The following is a 22,202-nucleotide window of genomic DNA, read 5'->3' on the forward strand; positions in this document are numbered from 1 at the left end:
TCAAGTAGATCAAGTCCCAGTGGTATGAGTGGTGGAGAGCAGCCACTGCTGCCTCTCACTTTCTCTTTTACTTCAAATAGGCCAAAGAAAATGTTTGTTTATAGGAGAAAGGGTTCAGGTTATACTTGAGAGACTGAGTGATGTTACCTTAGGAGGTTGAAGAATCTCCTCTGTAGTTCACTAAATTAAAGACATTTATGTAATTGAGATTGTTATGGTTGGAAACAAGAGAAAACCATTTTAAATTGGCTTAAGCAAAATATGTGTAGAATCCAGACCCAAATAATGTTAGAAACCCATCCCCCTCTCTCTTGCAAATCTTCACTTTGCTTTCCTTTGCGTTGTCATCCATTTCAGGGAAGACTGTCCCATCTTAGGGTAGTCATGCCACATGCTTATAAGCTTGTATTTTTCTGTGTTAGCAATTCTAGCAGAGTATTTTTTTCCTAGTGGTTTCAGCAAATGCCCTAAGACTGGCTCTGATTGGCCTGATCTGGATCCCTGTTCATCACTGAACCAGCTACTGTAACTCTGATTGTCCATTCCTTTGTTATCTCTCTACCTTTGGGGTTGGAGAACAGAGTCAGCTCCCAACATGAATTTCAGAGATTGAGTCATGGATGGACATTTGTTCCCCAAAGGACTATCAAGGTTCTCTTTTGGGAGGAGGGAAGATTAATTCTAGGCAGACAGAAAAACTGATGTTACTTTACCACCTGTGATAGTGTGATTTATAAGAAATATACATGGTCTTTGGAATTTGTCAAGTGAGGAGAGCAATCAAGGTATCTTCTGTCATGTTTATGAGGTGACTTTTGGAAAGCATCTCCTGATGGGGCTGGTTGCCAGCAGAACCAACTTTGTGATTAGAGGATTGGAACTTGCAGTCCTACTCTCACCTCTGTGAAGAGAGAGGGGCTGCTACAGATTAAATTATTACCATCAGTGATGGATCCAATCAATCATGCCTCCATAAAACCTGGAAAGGATGGGATTCAAAGAATTTCTTGGTTGGTGAACACATGGAAACAAAAGGAGAGTGGTGCCCCGGAGAGGGCATGGAAGTTCCATGTCCTTTCCCTCTACCTTGTCCTCTGCTTCTCTTCCATCTGGCTGTTTGTGAGTTACGTCTTTTTATAATAAGCTAGTATCTAATAAGTAAAATGTTTCTGAGTTTGGTTAGCTGCCCTGGCTAATTAATGTAACCCGAGGTGGGAGACATTGGAACCTTGAATCTAGTTGGTCAGAAGCACAGGTGACAACCTGGGCTTGGGACTGGCATCTTGAAGTAGGGGCAGGGGGCAGTCTTATAGGACTGAATCCTTAATCTGTGGGACCATATCTATCTTCAGGTAGACAACATGAGACTTGAGTTGAATGGTTGGGCAGCTCACCATAAAGTCAGTGCAATCCAAGTGCAATGGTATGCAGAATACCTTGTTCCAGGGAGTATGGTGGCAATGGTATTACTTTGTCTTTCCCTCCAACCCAGGATTCTAGGAAACCTAGAAGGGAAATAACATTTATTGAGTAACAATATGCAAAATATTGACATATAATCTCATTTCCATTGGATATATATGTATGTGAATATATTTGCATATATATGCATATATACATATGTGTATGTAATACATATATACATATGTATATGTTATATATATATGTATACACACATATGTATATGTAATACATATATACATATATATTTGCAATAAAAAGAAACGGTAGCAAGAAGTTTAAGTTACTTGCTCCCCAGGATCATACCACTCATCAGTGAAGGAGCCCAGTTATCAGCCAAGGGTTCTAATCCTAAAACCACCGTCAATGCACAGTGCTGTCTTCTAAACTGGGGCTTCAGTGCCTCAGGCTGTGAAAGTCCTAAATGTCAGAGTGAAAGGCAGAGTCTGGGCTGTAGGAAAGGAGAAAGGGGTCGGGCTGAGGTCCTGCTCCTTTCCTAGCAGCTGGACAGCCCTGTGACCTGAGATGAGTCTCTTGCCTGCTGTGGACCTCCCTTTCCTCATCTATAGTATGGTGGGGTTGGACATATCTGTAAGGTTGCTGCAAAGCCAAGTGTGACCAGTCTGTGATCAGGTGAAGAAGGGTGCCTGGCTGTGCTGGCTCTGGCCTGAGCAGACACATCCTAAGGGGGCTGTGGATTTACACTGGGGGCTTCTGACCACGCTCAGTCCCAGCATGCACCAGGTCACGCCGGTGCCCCACACCACCTAGTCTCCCCCTGGTGCTTTGATTTTTCCCCCACCTTAGATGTGTCCCACAGTGTGTACCCACCCCTGCCACACACATCAGGACTTTGCTCCAGGCCATGCCAGTGCCTCACACTTCCCAGTATCCCCCTTGTGCTTTGTTTCCCCCCCCCCCCCACCTTAGATGTGTCTTGCAGCATGTGCTCTCCTCACCACACCCGTCTGGACCTGCCAGTGCACACTCAAGTAGATCCTTGCCCTAGGAAGCACTTGTTCTCAGAGGAGTTCAAGAGCTGAGGCCCAGAAGCCTCTGCCACCCTCTGCATTCCAGCCTGCCTTTCCTGGGTTGGGCTGGTGTGCTTGAGGGGCTGTTTGGTCTCCTGAGTCTTTCTTCAGCCTCTGCCAGACTCACAATATGCCCAGAGACTTGTTGCTACTTAAAGCCTGAGAGATTTGCAGATTCTAACATGGCCCCAAGCAGGGCTTTGGCAAGAGAGAGGAAGATTCCTGTTCTTCATCCACCCAAGACCAGTTGGGTGGTCTTCCTGGTGAATAATGGAGCTGTCCCAGTGCCTTCCTGCCCTTTCTCCAGGTTCTAGAACAACCTAGAGTCAGTCTATTTTAAGTGCATCTTCTCAGGTTGGGAGAGGTGGCATCTGATTTTTCTTCTATAAGTCCAAAATCATTTTTCTAAGTACCATTCCCTAAGGAATAAAATGGTGTGTGTGTGTTGTGTGTGTGTGAAATTAGTGCAGTAGGGTTACAGTTTAGTAAAAAATTCAGGATAGGACCTTAGCATACATTTTAATGGGATTAAAGATTTTCATACTTTTAAGAAACATGTGTTGAGGGCTTATTGTGCTATGCTAGGCATGAGTCAGTGTCTGGAATATGTATGGCCTTTGCTCTCCAGTGATTACAGTAGGCCAGGCATGGAAATTCATCATTAAAATAGTGTGGTTATAGGGTGCTTGAGTGTTTTAGTCTGTTAAATGTCCAACTCTTGATTTTGGCTCAGGTCATGATCTCTTGTTTTGTGAGATCGACCCAGCTGAGAGCACGGAGCCTGCTTGGGATTCTCTCTCCCCTCCCTCTCTGCTCCTCCCCCTGCTTGTGTGCAAGCACTCTTTTACAAAATAAATAAATAAACTCAAAAAAAGGTGTATTATCATGCAAACAAGGACAAGGTCGGAGAGGTTCCTTCTCTTTGAATGGACAGGGAGACTTTCCCAGAGGAGGGAATACTTGGTCAAGTAGGAAATTCCTGGAGTCTGTTGTGGGCAAAGACCTGGTATGTCTTGGAAATTAGGAAAGGTATGGGGCTAAGCAGGGGAGTGGTAAAAAGGCTCAGAGGACAGGCAGCAGGAAAGTGGGGAAAGATCGGGATGCTAAGTGATGCTGAGAAGCTTGTACACTGTAGCACAGGCCACACGGATTCTGATCAGCAGGTCGGTGCTGGGGCCTGAGATTCTGCATTTGTAGTAAGCCTTCAGGGGATGCCATGGACCACAGCCTGAGTGGCAGGAGTGTAGCCATTTGACTATCACTGAGGACTTTACATAATGAAATGATTATAATCCTTAGAATTTATATCCCTGGAAATCCTAAAAAGTATAAGAATCCTGTCTAATTCATACAACATCCCTATGAAATGTGATTCAGATCACCCATAATTTTTTTTAGATGAGACTCCTGGCATACAGGGAAGTTAAACTAGAGTCTCACAGGTGGAAAGGGCCTCAGATATTCTAAGATACATGCGTATTTTACAGGAAAGGAAACTGTTTTGTCATCTCTGTGGTTTTGGGGGGATCTAAAAGCCCAAGTTTCTGAAATTTGACTGTGTAGCTCAGTTAATGCAGGTCCTTGCAGACAATGGTTGGATTCAGATCTTCAGTCTGTCCTGGGAAAGGTCCTGCACTTGCCTCCCTCTCCTGGGCTAAGCTGTGGGAATGGGTGTGGGACTGCATCTCTGGAAGAGAGGGTTACAGACATGGATATACAATGCTGGAGTAATGTACTTAAATTTGTGAGTATCTTTGGTTGGAAGATGCCAGGTTTTAAGCTTCCGGTCTTTTACTCTTTTTCTTTGTAACCAGTATCAAACTGATTAAGTGTCATGTATGTCACCATTTTTATCAGTTAAAAATAGGGATGGCAGCCCCCACCCATCTACCTCACTACATGGTTAGGAGCAGCAAGCCCTGGCAGGTCTTCCCTCAGGTATTGTGCATGCCTATGTGCCACGTGCTGTTCCAGTCACTGCAGACCTAGAATAGGACAGAGCCAGCTCTAACCCCACGGAGCTCACATGGCTGAGAAGACAGACACGAAAGGCACATGTTCCAAGTTAAATACATCAGAATGTAGAGTGTGATCAAGAAGTATGGGGCAATGGGGGCTTAAAACATGGGTCTAAACTGGAAGTCTCAGCTTGTTGGAAGAAGCAGTCTTTTAGCAGTGACTAAAAAATGAATGTGAATTAGCAAAATGAGGGAAGGGAGGCTGGCTGGATAAGGGCTCTGAGTCAGAAGGGGATGTCTGGCTCTAGGAAATGCGAAAGTGTCAGGTGTTGGAAGGAGACAGAGCAAGCAGAGATGGTTGTGTAAGGAGAGCCCGAAGGAATAAGCCAGGTAAGATCTTATAGGACTCGTTAAAGACTTGGGACTTTATTCTAAGGTCAATAATATGCCATTGGAAAGTTTTCAGCAGGGGAGTGGTGTGAACTTTTTAATTTAACAAGATGATCCTGGCTCGTGTGGAGAGTGGTTTGGTCAGGAGTGATATTGAGCTGGTCCAGGCATGAGAAAATGGAAGCCCGCATTAGGAATGGGATGGTGAGAAGGGAATAGATGATGGAGGTATAACTGATAGGCTTGGGGACTGAGTATGGGAATAAGGAGGAGGAAATACAATAGGGAGACTTTCAGGTTTCCAGCTAGAAAAACTCAGTGAGTGGTGGAAGAGTTTATTAAGGTTGGGAGTAGTGGAGGGAGGGCAAGTTGGGTGAACATGTCTCATTATAGGTGCAGATGAGCTATCCAAGCCTTGATGTTGAGTAGGCTGTGGATGTCTACCAAGGCTGGCAACATTGACTTGGGATCACATTATCCATAGAGATAGTATTTCAGGGTAGAGGCATAGAGGAAGTGCCCACCTTCCAGATGATAGAGATCTGGGGAGAGTATCTAGAGGTGCTCTGCCATTTGGTGGTCAGGTGGAAGAGACAAGTGAGATAACAGATAAGGACTAGCTTTAAACATGAAAGCAGGATGTTACTGTTGGGCTGGATTGGATTTAGTGTGTATAATAATGTGCATCTTAGACAGTTACTGCTACACTCGGATAGGAGAGCTCACGCTTCGTTTTCCCAAGTCTACAAGGCTATTTCCTCAAAGTTTTTTTTTGCCCCTATGAAAAGAAAAAAAACTACCAGGAGGGATTTATTCTTATCCTGTCATGCAACAGTAATTTCATTTTCAAATCATTAACAGGAAGGCATCCTTATCTGATCATTCTTGATACAAAATTCTATCTTAGAAGCCTGATACCATCTCCTCAACTTCCCCGAGAGCTTTACTGATATTCAGTTGAGAACCCTCAGCTCTAAATAAGCCACAGTATAAGCCCGGCTCCTTCCTGAACCTCTTTTGGTATCTCTCCCATCAGCTGATTCCTTTTTTTTTTTTTGCCTCCTGTCCTGGCATTTTGCTATAGATTGTTCCCAGAATTTCTTTACTAACTTACAAGATATGAGCAGATAATGGGGAGCTGAACTTATTTTCTAATTTACTTTGAAACAGAATTTTAGATTGTATTTATGGGGAGGGGAAGAGGCAGCCTGTGATGGGTGAGAGTAGTCTTTAACTCTGAATTTAAATGAGTCTTCATAGGAAAGTATCCTTCTCGAGAACTCTTGCTGTGGATAGGAGTGGGGGTGGGGTAGAGGTGCTTGCTTTCCATAACATAAATCCAGTCCAAAGCAGACCTTCTCTAGTCTAGCCTGCCACACTCCTGTTCAAAGCTAGTTTGTTTCTTTGAAATCCACCAAGCTTTTCTCTTCATAATCGGAAAATGCTAAATGTAAAAAAGGCCCTTTCAAACTGATAGCATGCCTTATCAGAGAGATGTGTTGGGAAGGTGTGTTTATTTTTACTTATTTATTTTTAACCTCGTGGCCATTTGAATTGAAATACCTTAATTTGAGTTTGGGACTCGGAAAGCATTTGATCTCTGATACCCCTGAGGGGTCCTGCAGCTGAGGGCAGCCTGCTGGGGCCGGGTGATGAAGAACACCAACTCTGGACCCGGCTGCCTGGGTCTAACTTCTGGCCTGTCCTGGCCAGCTGTGTGAGTCTGGGCAAGAAATTTAACCTATCCACACCATCACTTACCTTATCTGTATAATAGCAACAAAAGTCAAGTAGTGGCCATCCAGTGAGGCTTAGTGTAAGGTTTAACTGAGCAAGTTTAAGTCAAGTGCTCAGAAGAGTGTCTGAAATATATATGCACTGTATTAATTTTAGCTGGTATTGCCTTCACCCTGGGGCAGCTGATGGGATTATGTAATGAGTAGTAGGAGCTGTGGTTCATGCAGTGCTGCTGTGCTAAGTCCTTCACGTGTATGCATGTCCTTGAGCTTTTCTTACACTAACTCCATGAAGTAGATACTGTTATTTTACCCATTTCACAGAGATGTAAGTCTATGATCACACGGCTGGTAAATAGCAAGGCTGAAACTTAAACCCAGGTCAGTCTGACTCCAAATCCCAGCCCTCACTCCCGCCACTGTACTAGAGCTTAGCCTGAGGTGACAGGGCCATGGGGCATTGGGTGTGGGTGGGGATGTGTGCTGGAGGGTGGAGTAGAGGATGGAGGAAAGAAGCAAAGATTCTTAGCTGAAGTGACCAGATGAACAGGCAGTCATGTAGCCTCCCTGCCACTTGTCATTCCTCCTGGAGAGGAATTGGGCCGAGACAGGGACTTGGGGAAGGGCTCAGGGCTCCTGTCTTCCGGGGATTTGAAATTTGTCCTCTCTCTTTAAACTTGCCTTCTGTTAGTTGTTTCCTTTATTATGGCCTCTACTCATTGACTCTCTTCTTGAAACCACAAATACCCATATGTAGGTATTGAGGAAGGGATAAGTGGTTCAGAGTTACAGAACAGAGTGACAGAAGCTTTAAACCTAAGTACTGGAAAGAACTTTGACCAGGAAATGAGGAGACGTAAGTCCTGGTTATCTCTCTGCTACTGATGAGCAGGACAACCCTGCTAAAGTCATGGAATCATTCCGGGCTCTATCTATAAGTTAAGGATCAGAAGGTGTCTGAGATCTGGTGGATCTAGGCAGCCTTCCCCTGGATCTCTGATCTCTGGGAGCTATGTGGAAGTGATGGCAGTAGAGGAGGTGATGGAGCCAGTGATGATGGTGGAAGTGGTGGCAGAGAGGGTGATGGGGTGGAGGTGGAGATGATGACTGTAGAGGAGATGATGGAGATAGTGGTGGCAGAGGTGAGGATGGTTGGTAGAGGTGGAGATGATGATGATGGAGGTGCTCATGGTCATAACTACAAGAAGCCCTTGTCTGGCAGCAAGCACTGCATTTAGCACTTTATTGCCACATTTCATCATCCCAGCAGTTGTTCTTAGATCCATTTTGTAGATAAGAAGCCTGAGCTTTAGAGAGGAAAGATGGGCATTCCTTGGTGGGTGGAGTTGCCCAGGTTGGATGGAAGCAAAGGCAGAGGTGCCAGGAAATACACTATTGGAACATTAGTTCCTGCATAGAGCAGGAGGGGAGGTAGTTTGACCTTCCTTGTGTTCTCTCCCCAGATCCTCTGCCTCTGTGACCAAGTTGTGTCCCAGTGGAAATTGAGGGTTATAACTGCAGGACTGCATTCCCCTGGGGCCACACAGCATGTAACATAGAAAGTCTCACCACATTGACCAAATGCTCTTCTAGGTGCTTTCTCTTCATCTCCAAGTTATCACTTTGACTGCACACCTCAACCCTTAGGCTTTGAGTCTTGGCCTGCAGCTTCTCTGACAAAGACTTGTAGCATCTGCATGGGGGCCATGATTTATCACATTATTTTGGGACAAATGAATGTCCTCTAGCTCCTCTCTTGGTAAATGTGGCTTTTCTATAACCTGTTTAACGGGCTGACCCTCAGGCCATCTTGGAAAGAGATTGGGCAAGAAACACATTTTTAGTGTAGATCATCCAGGGATTGGCTAGTTAGCACAGTGGGGTGGGACACTAAAACTGTTGACCCCTGAAGGCCTTGGTCAGACTCAAAATTCTTCAACCCCTCTTTCTTGGGCTTGGAGGTTCTTGTCTTGCTTAAATGAGAAAGTGATCCCTTCACGAAATTCCTACTGTCTACTTCTCTTCACCCGGGGATGGGGGATTGGAAGCATGAAGGCACCAGGCTCTGTGTTAGGAGGATTAGTACTGACCCCTCTGGTCAGGGAAGGTAGCTTCAGATTGATTGTGTGTACATCAGAATACACTCCAACACCTGGAACCTCCAACACTCTGCCTGCCCCCCACAAATGTTGATGGAACAATCAGTATGTAGCAGTTTTCTGTTGTGTGCTGAGGATACAACAGTGAAGATGGGGCATCCTGCCCCCATGGAGTCGATGGTCTCGTTTATGCTGTATTGTTATGATGACAGGGACAGGAGTAAAAGATGCTGGTGAACCTGTAGTAGAAACTTGACAGAGCCTTGTGGAGACAGGAAGGTTTCCTGGAGGCAGTGACACTAAGCAGAAACTTGTAGAATAAGAGCTGGGGAAAGCATAGGCAGTGGGGGGAAAAGAGGGGGAGGGAGGAAGGGACACAGGAGAAGAAAGAGCAGAGGGTGGGGAAGATGTGGTCTGGGCCCAGGCATGTGCAGAGTCTTGGAGTCTAGGAAAGACACACTAAGGGGCTGCTTGCCTCACCTGGGCTTGGCCTGCCTCAGTCATAGGCACTCAACACCAGTTCTCCCAGGGTCTCCGTCTGTTGTGCTGTACCGAGGGGGCATGAGCAGGGAACGAGAGACGCAGGGGGAGATCTGCAGGCACTTTGGCTGGTCTCCATACTCCCAGAATGCCCGTGTTGCCTCTGCTGAACTCTTGGCTGAGTGCGGCTTTACCCAAGGGCTGTGTGGTTTTTGTGGGTTCTGAGGGGAGGTCGTGGCCAGTGCAGACACCATCAGACTGAGAGGCCCTGTTTTGGACTCCGAGGCTGTGTGAATTTAGGCTCCTCATCCACTTTGCTGGGGATTCTGCTGGTTCACCAGTACACTCAGCTCTTAAGTTTCTTGAGTGCTAGCATTCTGAGGCTTTCTCTACCATTTGCAGGAAACTAAATTCCATTAAAAATGGCAGGCTTTCAGCCATAAAAATTGATGAGTGTTTATAAGTGACATGGCCCAGGTATGTGAGTGGGAATGAGTTCATCCATTGAAGGGCGGCCTGGCCATCCCACAGGCTTAGAGGGCATCATGGCCCTGGTTCCCACCACCCACTCCTGTGCTGTGTGTTACGAGGCAAGAAGCATTTGCCTTCATCTGTCTTGCTGAGGAACAGCTTTTGGCATTTGTAGCTACACCACCCATGGGGACTTAACCATCAGTAGATTCAGAATAGATTCTTTACATAGAAAGCCACACAGCTGCATACAATTGAGATCCACATAGAAAAATATTTATTCAGTGGATTCCAGTTGATCATTTAGCATGCATTCATAAATGAATAGAGGCACTAAACCACAACGCTGACCCTAAATGCTGTTTACTTTGAGTGCATGTGGCTGTCCTACAGCTCCCAGACAGCAGGGCTTGTTTTAGAAATATATATTTGCGATTGTAGCAATTTATATAGGTCTTTCCTTGTCCTGAAGCTTGTAGAGCAGAATGAGATGGATGTAATGCTTAGCAAATTGAAGGCCATTTTGGAATCTGGGTCTCTGGCCTCCACATGGTGGCTGGAGCCACAATGGGGACAGAGTCCTTTCATAGGCTCCATCAAGTAGCTGGGGCAAAGACGGGACATCAAACCATCTGTTTTCATGGACAGGAGCGGCCATCTGTGGCCTTTCCATCATTTTAAAGTTGTGGCCTGTGCCCTTCTCTGAAAACAAATTCTAACAGCTTTTTAGTCCTCTTCTAAACAAAATTTTTCAATAGGAAAGGGTGCAAGAGGCAGATGGGTTTAAACAATAATCACTAAGCTGACTAGTCACTGGAAAAGTGACTGCAAGTATCCAGGCAAGCCCTGGCAGGGTCAGAGGGCATGGGACGTGGAGTGGGCTCCCAGTGGGGGTGTGTCCAGTGCTTGGCCAACACCCAGGTCCCTCACATCCTATCAGCATTGCTTCCAAAGCCTCTCAGATTTCCTTTGGCAAGCCCTAGCAGTGCATGGTGACCACCCATCCAGGAAGCCACCTGTTAGCTGTTAGGAACTTGCCTGCTCCTGATGGAATCACCTTCTCAAAGCCATCCTAGAAAGTAATGGAGAAGGAGAGAAGGTGTGGGTGGGCAGTGTGGGTGGACAAGGGCTGTATATGGCCTGGTTTATGGTGACCTTAGGAAAAGATGGAGGGTAGAAAGAAGAAAAAGAAGAAAGGTAGAACCAAGGCAAGGGCAGTGCTCAGGAATGAGGGAAGGGGGTCTCGGTTATTATGAGTTCAGTCTGCACTCAGGAAAATGGGATGCTTCAAAAGGTGGCCAATGTGATAGTGATAGAACCACAAAGGCCTGAGAACCCAGGCTCCACCTCAACTTGGGGTTGCCTTAGAGAAGTTCTCAAATTGGAGTAAACATCAGAATCAACAGGTGGGCTTGTTAATTCCAGACTGCTAGGCTCCACTCTCAGAGTCTCTTATTTAGTAGATCTGGGTTGGGGCCTAAAATGTGTATTTCTAACAAGTTCCAAAGAGGTGCTAAGGCTGCTATTCCAGGAAGCCTGTTTTGAGAGCCACTGTCTCAGAGACTAGAGACTAAACCAAGGTTGGTGCTGATTGGGGCTCCTTGGATGGGACAAAGTCAGATCAATGTCTCAAACTGGCTAGCAGAAGCAGATTGGCAAACACAAAGATATAAATTGAGTGAGTGCTAAAACCTTTTATTGGATGTATTTGTCTTTCCCTAGCTCTTCATTCAACTAACCATATGCTTACTTTCCACTGACAATTGCTATTTAAATGTCTCTTCACAGGCAGCTGTTCCTCATCCTACTATATGCTAGTTGATTTATTGTTCACAAAACCTGATGGAGTGTTCTCTAATGGGCCTCATTTCCCACAGTCTCTACCCACCCTTCATGTTGTTCTGGCTCTGGAAGCTGGCAGAGTCAGCTGCTATTACAGTCTTCCATCCCTTGCTCATGCTGTGTCTTTGCCTGGGTGACCCTTTGCAGGCTACCTCTGACTCTCCTTTAATTTTCTGAGCGTTCACCCCCCATGGGAGGGTCAACCAGCTCTTTGCTTCCATAAAACTGTACCCAGATAGCTCTCATGACCCTTGGCAAGCAGTCACCTGGCTGTGGCTGCCTCTTCCTCCCCAGCCTTTAATCACTAGTGCTTAAGAAAGGGTCTGTAATAGGCCCCAGCTAATCAGGAGATGGTTGCTGAGTAAAGTCCAGAGAACTTAAATTGGGGGGGGGGCAGGGGAGATCACTAACTCCTGCTCACTGTGGTCACAGTTAGAGAGAAGTGGACTACTGGGCAAGAAGAGATGGAGAAGCTATGCTAAACACAGAATACCTAAATCATTCTCTACAACCCCCTCTGTATCCCAAGGCTTCAATAGTTCAGTAAAATGGGCCCTAACACCAAGTGGCAAAGCAAATCTTTGTGACTCAAATCACACAAACTACCTTGGCTGGATAAAGATGGAATTTCCTGAGCTTTTTGGCTTAGTACAGGCTAAGTATTCTTTTTTAGCAGGTACTCACGTAAGATGGACAGTCTGATGGATACATGGAGTCCTTATCAGCTTGATCGCAAGGTCGTAACCTGGAGTCATACCTTGTTTTCCAAACATGCTTCAGCTCCCTTTGGGGGAAGCTACATTTCACCTTCCTTTAAAATGGGGAAAATATGTGCTCCAGGGCTTTGTTGTGTGCCTGTTTTTTGAGGAACCTGGTCCTAAAATTGAATCCAGACAGTGTACAGAGCAGGTGTTGTGCTGACTTTAGCTAGGATCTGAGGTTGGCCTGCCTTGCATTGCATTCCAGATGGGGGATGGCCAGCATTTGGGTCTAAAACTGGAGTGAAGAAAACTACATTTAGGTAAAATGATGGGGGTGCCCCGTGTCTCAGCTGGTTGAGTGTGTAATTCTTGATTTGGGCTCGGGTCATGATCTCACGGTTTGTGGGAGTGAGGCCTGCACTGGGCTCTATGCTGACAGCGTGGAGCCTGCTTGGGAATCTCTCTCTCTCTCCAAAATAATTAAATAAACATAAAGAAAATAGAATGATAGGCTTGTTTGTCAATCAAAAGTCAAATCCCATGTTCTGAGCCATAAGACAAGAGGTAGAGAGAGTCGTGCCACTCTGCCTTTGGAGATCTTGGGTGAATCAGCCTCAATTCCATCATTTGTAAGACAGAGGGGTTCTGGGCCTAGTTTCCTTGGGAGACCTGCTCTCTCATTCTCCGATGACTCTAAGGTGAACTCAGGATCACAGGAACAGCTTCCTGCACTGGAAAGGTTTAGAAGGAAGAAAACAGAGCCCAGAGTCAGATGTTAAGAATGTTGCCACATCCCAGGTGGCATAGCTTCACGTTTTCCGCAGATGAAACCATGCAGCCTGACTCAAATGCTAGTATGACATGTTGTTGGCCATCTCTATTACTTCTGTTTTTTTGTTTTTTTTTGTTTTTTTTGTTTTTAATTTTTTTTTCAACGTTTATTTTTTTGGGGACAGAGAGAGACAGAGCATGAACGGGGGAGGGGCAGAGAGAGAGGGAGACACAGAATCGGAAACAGGCTCCAGGCTCCGAGCCATCAGCCCAGAGCCTGACGTGGGGCTCGAACTCACAGACCGCGAAATCGTGACCTGGCTGAAGTCGGACGCTTAACCGACTGCGCCACCCAGGCGCCCCTACTTCTGTTTTTTAAACAACATTACTTTGCCGAGAATAAATCTGTGTCATCGTCTAATGGCACCTGTCATTTTAGCGTAGTGATCACGGAGGACAAATGGAAGTACTTTATGTGTAAAAACAGATAAGCTATGAAGGTATTTCTTACCCCAGAGGGCAAGGCTGTCTTCAATATAATACAGATCTATCAATAATATAGTTAAAACAGTTTGCCGACTTAACATGACTGGGTTCAGTTCACTGATCTTCATTCAAGTTCTTAGTAAAGTTGTTTTTAACTGTGGGCTGCACATACCATACAGACCAAAGCATTCTAGATTTTTCCAAATGTAAGTCCAAATCAAATGCAGCCAAACATAAATTTAGTCAAATCTTCAATATACTCTATTAAGGCATGCATTAAGATTTTAAAGCTTTGTCTCAGAGTAGCTGGGACTAGAGCTGAACTAGTTGCACACAACTTAATAAAAAATTACCTGGGACACAACAGTCTCAATGTCATCTCAATGCACTTTTTTTTTTTCAAATCTAAAAGTGAGCCATTACCTTATAAAATGACAAATTTTACAAGGGGGCTGGTTTGTTCCCCCTTGCTTCCAACCAGAGGCTAACTTCTATTACATGGCCCATGGAAGCACATGTCACAAGTACCTGTGGTGGGTGCCTGTATGCCTAATCCTCTATTTTCCTATAACAAAATTATCTTTCAAAGCAAGGAGAAAAGACACCAGCCCTTTTTCCCACCTCTAGTTGTGGTGGGAGGGTTAAGAAACATATTAAAATAGATTTACCCTGTTTTTCTACTTTCTGAATGTGACTACTCAAAATTTTAAGTTGTAAGCCACCACAGTAGCTTACATTGTATTTCTAGTGGTCAGTGCTGTTTTACATCCATTTTACAGGGTGGAATAATGGCTCATACTTACTTGCCTGCATTTTCTGTATTTTTCAAATGGAAAAAAGGAGAAACAATACTGTGTCATTCAAAAAAAAACACAGATGTATAATGGCTTTTGGAGCCTAGCCTGTGTCCTAGCTATAGGATGTGGGCAACTAACCTGAGACACAACTTCTTCCCCTGTACAATGAAGATAATGACAGCTTTGATCTCACCAGGTTATTATCAGAAGTAAGAAACAGGAAATAAACACAGAGTGCTTAGCACAGAACCTGGTAGAGGGAACACTCAATACATTCCTGGTTATGTGTCAAGACCTTTCTGATGCTTAATTGTTAACCTCTGTGGATTTCTAACTCAATTTCTCCTCTCTTGTTCTCCAAGTTCATATTTGCTATCCTACCTTGCTACTCTACACCCAGAAAGCAGAGATTTCCCCTTTCCTCATCACTGGAGAATCTTGGGTCTGGTTCCCTATTTTCAGCAACTTGTTTAGAATAAGTTACCTCCCACTTATGGACGAGCTCATTTCGATTTCAGAGCAAAAATTTTATCCTGGCTAAAACGACAAATCAAGCCACAACTCTTCATCTGGTCTTCTGCCTTTCCTCACACCCAAGATATCTGGTCTTGCTTTTTACTGCACTCTGCTTCTTTAGACAGGAAGATCAGTCAAGGACAACTGATGCCGGGTGTAGGGGGTGAAGGTAACCAGCATAAGGGTCACGCACATAGGAGAGGGACAAAGAAAGGACACAAAAATAACGACTGTGTAACTTGCCCCACAGCCCTGGCCCCTTTCCTCACTGCCTTTCTTCCCTGGGCTTGAAAAGTGATGCTGTGTTCAACCAGAGTAAGTACAAGTGAGTTCTTGTCCCCTTGCTAGATTCTTGCTGCCTGAAGTATGGCCTCCCACAGGGGATCATAAGACACACCTAAAATCCTATGCTCTATTTCCATATTCTGGGAAATACGTCTTCAGATTAAGATGGTTGTACTGATCTGAAATGCAGTGGCAGAGAAAAGAACTTAAACCTTTGTGAAGACATATAGCTTCCCTAGGTAGGGGAAGCTTCCCAGCTGCTTCAGTTAATGAGATGAACCTTTCAGTCAGAACTGCTTCTGCTAAAAACAAGGAGAAGTAACTTATGAACCCACTTCGAAAAGTACACGTCTGGAAGCATCCTTGCTTCTCAAAGCAGTGGGAGGAAAAAAGCCCCCGCTTTCTTGTGCAAGTATTTAAACACAGAAAAATAGTGATTTTTGTTCCCTTCCAGCAGCTGTAACTAGCTGATTCAGAATATACTCTTGACTTAAGGTGATTTTTTTTTTTTTTTTTTTTTTTTTTGCTTTTTCATCAGATCAATACGTTACTTTGCTCATTGTATTTTTAGACTTATGTTCTCAGGGAAGCAAACACAAAGGAAAGAGATAAGCAAGTAAGTTTGTGTTTCCAGCTTGGGCTGAGGGCTGACAAGAGAAACGCTTAGAAATGGTCAGGGGAGCAGAGTTTCCAGAACCTTCTTTGCTGACAGCTGGGATTTCTGGAGGATTTGTTCAGGGAACTGGGTTATTTCTGGGGCAGAGAACATACCTAGGGCTGCTCAGCTATCAGGTACGGCATGCTCAGGTGAGTGTGTGGGAGGGCGAACCCTGGTTGCATAGACATGGCTGGTTTTCCTGGAGCATTTATCAATGAAATATTTACTATGGATCAGAGGCAGAAAGGGATTATTGCCAACCATCGCTTCCTTGTGGTTTCCTAGAAAATACAAAAGTTCAAAACATGAATGAATTTTCCTTATTATAGTAATCAAATTTAGGAAACGGAGGAAGTATTTCTGACAATCCAAAATACAGCTTTAAGATCCCGGCTTTCCACAGAGGAACTTACTTTCTGGTGTATTGGCTTCAGAGCAAAGAGCAAATGTTGTGCAGATTCCTGATCTTCCTTTTCTTGGAGGTTTTGTCTGTCACTGTAGATAAATGCTCCTTTGCTCTGTCAGAGGTCATAGAAATAGAGATGGTGTAAGTTGGAAAGCAAACTTGTGGACATGCAAGCATGTCCATTCAGTCAACTTTTGATCTCATGGGGTCACCAAGTGGTGTCCCTTTGGGCGTGATCATTTACCGTAGTTCAGTGCCACAGGCAATGAGCACACTACTGGCTAAACTTTAAGGGGGTTTTAGATCTGTTGTCTGTGGGTAATTGTCTTTTTCCCCCATGAGGGTGAATAGACGATATAACTAAAAATTTCTAAAAACAGAGTGCTGTTGCAGATAGGAGCATGAGAATTACAGGTGTGCACACTGCATGGAGTAGACATGTTCAAAAACCATTCTCAGTGACAGGCTATTCCTGGTTTTGTGTCCCTTGAAATTGAATGTAAAATCAGTGTCACTAAATAAGCTTCTTTGTTGCAAGGGACACCGTTTCCATTTGTCTTGAAAATATCACTGGGTTGTCTTTATGTAGACATGCTTTGAAATACAAATATTGTTTCACCTGATATGACATATTTCCTTAAAACAAAATGACAGATTTTACTGGACTATATAAAATGCTTTCTGGATACACAACAATGAAAACTTTTTTTTTTTTTAAATGAACAGCCATCAAAAGGTATGCATAAATAGTCGAAAGCATTTAATGGTCTTTAACACAGTCAACTCCCCCAGCCTTGAAACACACTGTTCGATTCTTTTTTGCTAGTGGCAAAAGAAGCAGTCGAGCACAACACTGAAAAATTGGTAGCATTTCCTGGCCAGTAAGCACAGAGCTGGGGAGCTAAATATTTTGTGGCTTTGATTGTTGTTCTCATGCTGTTTGTGTCGGTCTCTCCTTTTGCCTGCTCAGGGCTGATTGTTGTGACCTTGGCTGTCTGCTGGATGCCTAACCAGGTGCGGAGGATTATGGCCGCAGCCAAACCCAAGCACGACTGGACAAAGTCCTACTTCCGGGCGTACATGATCCTCCTCCCCTTCTCCGACACCTTCTTCTACCTGAGCTCGGTCATCAACCCGCTCCTGTACAACGTGTCCTCGCAGCAGTTCCGCAGGGTGTTTGGGCAGGTGCTCCGCTGCCGCCTGACTCTACCGCATGCCAACCACAGCAAACACCTGCGTGCCCGCGTCACCTCTGCTGCGGACAGCACTCGCTCCGCGCGTCGCCCCCTCATCTTCACCGCTTCCCGGTGCAGTTCCTCTGCAAGAACTAACAAGGTTTACTTGAGCACTTTCCAGAACGGGGGCGAGCCAGACTCCAAGCCCCAGCAATTGAGTCTTGAGGCAGCAGAACCCAACGTGCAGATGAAACCACCCAACTCCGCCGCAGGGAATGGTTTTCAGGAACATGAAGTGTGAATGTCAACTATGGAAGCCTTGAGGACTAACCGGCGCCCCCAATGAAAGCAACATGATCTGACACACGCAGTGACAAAATAAACCATGCCCCTATGAGGGACAGGAGTGGAAGCAAGGGGCCTTGGAAAAAATGGATGCCTCCCTAAGTGTCTTCTAGGGACTGATTCTGCCAGCCCGACCTTGCCTCTGGTAATAGGGGACAGACTTGGACTCCCCTCTTCCCTTCAAGTACACACTGAAAAGTCAGACTGAATTTATTCAGAGCTTACAGAAACTGACACCGAGCTCTTTGATTTGCAAAGGAACTGAAAGAAAGAGAATACGCTCCCTCCCAACCCACAAAAAAAGGACACCCAGGAGAAGCTGGGGGAGCAGGGGGAGCAAGGGCCTGAAGGACAATGCAGGAGGGATGAGCATCTCCAACTTCAGCAGTGAGCCAAGAGGAGGGCAAGTTTCAGGAGCAGGATGGTGGTGGGGAGCCCCGGCCGCAGGGCCAAGGCAGAACTGCTCCGTTTCTTGGGCCGGGGCCCATTGCAAAGTGGGGTGTTGCAGCAGCTGATGCACACTGAGTTCAGTTTCCCAGGGGAGCAGAAGGATTGGTACCCAGCGGAGGCGATGAGGCAGGCTGCTGAGGAGGCACACGACTTGCGGTACATGATCCCTGCAACACAACCCAAGAAGTGGGGTTAACTGGGGTTGGCCAAGGTTCAGCTCCTCCTCCTTCCTCCCACAGCCCAGCTACTTGGTGGGATCAGCAAGGTACTTTCGGTTGTTTCACTGAGCACACCGACCCCCCCCCCCTTCGCCAAAATATAAGTGACGATGGCTTCTTCACCATACAGCTCCAGTAACTTTTGACAAATTGTTCCAAAAGCTATTAGATATTGGTATCAGCAAAGAGCTATTAAAATCCAAGTTCACTTAAAAAAATTCACACACAACTTATATTTGCCTTTTGTTGTTGTTGTAACTATCTCGTGCCATGGAGAATGAGATGTTTATTATAAGTGATACAGGGGCGCCTGGGTGGCGCAGTCGGTTAAGCGTCCGACTTCAGCCAGGTCACGATCTCGCGGTCCGTGAGTTCGAGCCCCGCGTCAGGCTCTGGGCTGATGGCTCAGAGCCTGGAGCCTGTTTCCGATTCTGTGCCTCCCTCTCTCTCTGCCCCTCCCCCGTTCATGCTCTGTCTCTCTGTCCCAAAAATAAATAAACGTTGGAAAAAAAAAATTAAAAGGTGACAGCCTTCTCTGTATCACTTATGTGTTAAATCCTAGAGTTCCCTGAACTAATTCCCATGAGATCCCTACTGAAGGGGCCCTTATTTTTCTGAGGTTTCACGGTCCACTAGAGTGACGGGGTGGCCTGATGTTGACAGTTTACCAGGAAGATACTGGTTACAGAAAATCAGCTTTGCCCTCAGAATATATGGCCACCTGCCTAGTTAGCATCCACAGCCACCATTTAGTAAGGTACTGTGTAGGCACATAAAGGAGCACATAGGACACATGGGAATTGCAGCACAGTCACCAGTTAGGTTATCTTGACTAATCATTTAAGTTATTAAAGCTGGAACCTTAATTCAAATAACACTAATTTCATTTAAAGGCTTTCCTGTATTCCAGACACTCTACAGACGGCTATGGTGTCCTAGTTGATTTATCACTACAGCAAGCCTACAAGGGAGATCCCCATTTCACAGATGGGAAGCATAAGGGCAAGAGAAGTTTACAAATTTGCCCGAGGTCACACTACTAGAAAATGGAGAAGTTGGGATTTGAACCTAGAATTCTGGCTCCATTCCATCCATATCCTTACTAGTATATATACCAAAGTAGCCAGCCAAGAAACCACAAAAAATGTTTTTTAGGGGGGGAGGGTGGGATGGGGAGGGGGAGATAAATATGTCTTACAAAACTGGACTTGGAAGTGAATGGCTTTAGCTTCTGAACTTCCCCGCACACCTGAGGGCTCCAGCATATTTGACCAGTAGCCGGGGTCCTTATTCTCTGACTCCCTGCGAGAATGTGTGTTTGCAGGCAAGGCTTTGGTTTGTGCCTCCTTCATCTGCCTTATGAACATTGCTTTGGGTTATGGAGAAATGGCAAAAAACTGAGCTACTTCAAACTTCCAAGTGGGAGGTTAAAGAAATACTTTGGAACATACAATTTTAAGTCATTTTTGTTCTAGAACTGCACATTTGAAAGGATGGATTTTCTAACACTGATAGAAAATCCTGGACAGTAGCTGCTCTGGTAAGAGTTATCAGGTAAGATAAACTCCACACAGAGGGTGTGTGTGTGTGAGAGAGAGAGAGGTGCTGTATGATTTCCAAGAAACCTGCTATGGGGCTTTGCCCATTTATGGATTTCCCTAAGTTTCTACATTTTCTATCCATTGCCCATTTTAGGAAATTTTACTGTCATTTGCTAGTTCAACTTCAATAAACTTTCTTCCTTTAAGTGAATTGTAAAAGTTAAAAAGAAATAATATATTTTTCACTGTAAACAACAACAAAAAAAAGCCCAGGGAGATCAGGTGAAAATGCCCCCTGACCAGATAGTTGCTCCTCAAAGGTAACCACTCTTGCCAGTTTGGAAGACCTCCTTCTGGGCCTGTTTCTATACATATATATATACATACCCATGGAAAAATAAAGTGTGTATGTGCATACACACACAGATTTGTTACTGGTGTCACATCCTAGATGCTGATTTACAGTTTGCATTTTTACTTAGTGACATGGCTGGGTTTTTATTTTTAAGCCTAACTCTATAGGGCTCAGGAGTGATGATGACGAAGGTTAATTAGGTAATGAATGCACAAAGACAGCCCTGATTTTTGTGACTGCCTCCCAGGGGATACTTCAAGATCATCTGTTCTGTTGGCCAGGAGAGCTTACGCTTGTGGTCCCACAGGACTAATATGTATACACAGATATTTCTATTTCTTAAAGGTGGTGGATAAAGGTCTGGCTTCCAATCAGCCTGAATCTAGGTGCTGAGATCTTCCCTTTGAGGACACTGAGTGGGCTTGGCACATCCTCAGCTGCTGGGAACTATTAAAGTAAACATAGGCTGCTTGTAGAAACACGAAGAAGAGTCCAGCAAAATGAAGAATATGCTCCAAATAAAAGACCAAGATAAAACTTCAGAAAGAGCCTTACAGAAACAGAGGTAAGTAATTTACCTGAGAGAGTTCAAAGTAATGTTCCTCAAGAGGTTCACCAAACTGGGTGAAGAAGGGATGAACACAGAGCTTCAACAAAGAGAAAAATCTCAGTATCAAGGAGAAGTCACAGAACTGAAGAACACAATAACTGAACTGAAAATAACACCAGAGGGTTTCAACAGCAGACTAGCAGAAGCAGAAGAATGGATCAGTGAACCCAAAGACAGGGCAGAGGAACTCACCCCATTAGAGCAGCAAGGAGAAAAATAAAAAGTGGAGGTAGTTTAAGGGACCTAAGAGACCACATCAAGTGGCTAACATTCTCATTGATAGGAAACCCAGAAGGACAAGACAAGGACAGAAAACTTACTTGAAAAAATAATGGCTGAAAACTTCTCTAACCTGGGGAAGAAAGAGACATCCAAGAAGCCCAGAGAGTTGCAAATAAGGTGAACCCAAAGAGACACACTATAATTAAAATGTCAAAGTAAAATACAAGGAGAGACTTAGAAGTACCAAGAGAAAAACAACTTCGTATGTACAAGGGAACCTCCAACTACACTATCAGCAGACTTTTCAGCAGAAACTTTCCAGGCCTGAAGCGAGAAACATGATATATTTAAAGTGCTAACAGGAAAAAAAACAAAAAAACTTCCAAGAGTACATGGCAAAATGATCACTTGGAAGTGAAAGAGTGTCCAAGACAAGTAAAAGGTAAATGAGTTAATCACCACTCAACCAGCCTTACAAGAAATGTTGAAGGGACTTCTTTAGGCTAAATAGAAAGGGTGCTAATTTGTGACAACATATAAAAGATATAAATCTGATAAATATATAGGAAAGGTAGTGGATTAATTACCTATAAAGCTAGTGTGAAGTTTAAAAGACAAAATTAGTAAAAATAACTACTAGTTAGTAGTTATTAGTAGTTGTTAGTAATTAGTAATTATTAGTAATTAAAGGATACATAGGCTAAAAAAAGATGTAAATGTGAAATGAAAAAAACAAAATGGAGGAGAGAAAGTAAAAATGTAGAGCTTTAGAACACTTTCAAGCTCATCAACTTACAGTAGACTGTTGCAGATATAAATTGTCATATGTAAGCTTTTCAGTAACAACCTAGCAAAAACTGTAAGTAGATATACAAGAGATACGAACTGTAAGCATACCACCAAAGAAAGTCATCAAATAACGAAGAGAGCCACAGAAGGAACGAAGAAACTGCCAAACTGCCAGAAAACAATTTTTAGATACAAATACTAAATTCTTCAGTCAAAAGATATAAGTGGCTTCATTAAACGACACCAACAAAATAAGACCCATCTATATACCGCCTATAACAACTAATTGCAGATCCACATATACAAAATAAGCTTTAAAACAAAGACTGTAATAAGAGACAAAGAAGGGCATTACATCAAGGGGTCAATCCAGCAAAAGGACAGAACATTTGTAAAGAAGTGTGCACCC

The 22,202-nt window shown here is 44.4% G+C and overlaps 2 protein-coding genes and 1 long non-coding RNA gene across 4 annotated transcripts in view; 1 reads left to right on the plus strand and 2 right to left on the minus strand.

Moving 5' to 3' along the window:
- GPR39 (G protein-coupled receptor 39) overlaps positions 1 to 18,505 on the plus strand; it is a 194,868-nt gene extending 176,363 nt beyond the window's left edge. The window contains exon 2 of the mRNA XM_040474898.1: positions 17,059 to 18,505. Within this exon, the coding sequence (XP_040330832.1) occupies positions 17,059 to 17,564 (506 nt within the window). The 3' untranslated portion in view covers positions 17,565 to 18,505. The remainder of the gene's footprint in view (positions 1 to 17,058) is intronic.
- Positions 13,816 to 17,065, minus strand: LOC121030467 (uncharacterized). Its single transcript, XR_005790220.1, has 2 exons — positions 16,096 to 17,065; positions 13,816 to 15,963 (listed from the first exon to the last, which is right to left on the minus strand). It is a non-coding gene; the product is annotated as an uncharacterized LOC121030467 (long non-coding RNA).
- Positions 17,801 to 22,202, minus strand: part of LYPD1 (LY6/PLAUR domain containing 1) — a 37,440-nt gene continuing 33,038 nt past the window's right edge. For both annotated transcript variants that reach the window (XM_040474899.1, XM_040474900.1), the window contains exon 3: positions 17,801 to 18,225. In XM_040474899.1, the coding sequence (XP_040330833.1) occupies positions 17,990 to 18,225 (236 nt within the window). In that variant the 3' untranslated portion in view covers positions 17,801 to 17,989. The remainder of the gene's footprint in view (positions 18,226 to 22,202) is intronic.

Source organism: Herpailurus yagouaroundi, unplaced genomic scaffold (genome assembly GCF_014898765.1).
Source record: "Herpailurus yagouaroundi ecotype Mexico unplaced genomic scaffold, PumYag 140, whole genome shotgun sequence".
NCBI classification, from domain to species: domain Eukaryota; kingdom Metazoa; phylum Chordata; class Mammalia; order Carnivora; family Felidae; genus Herpailurus; species Herpailurus yagouaroundi.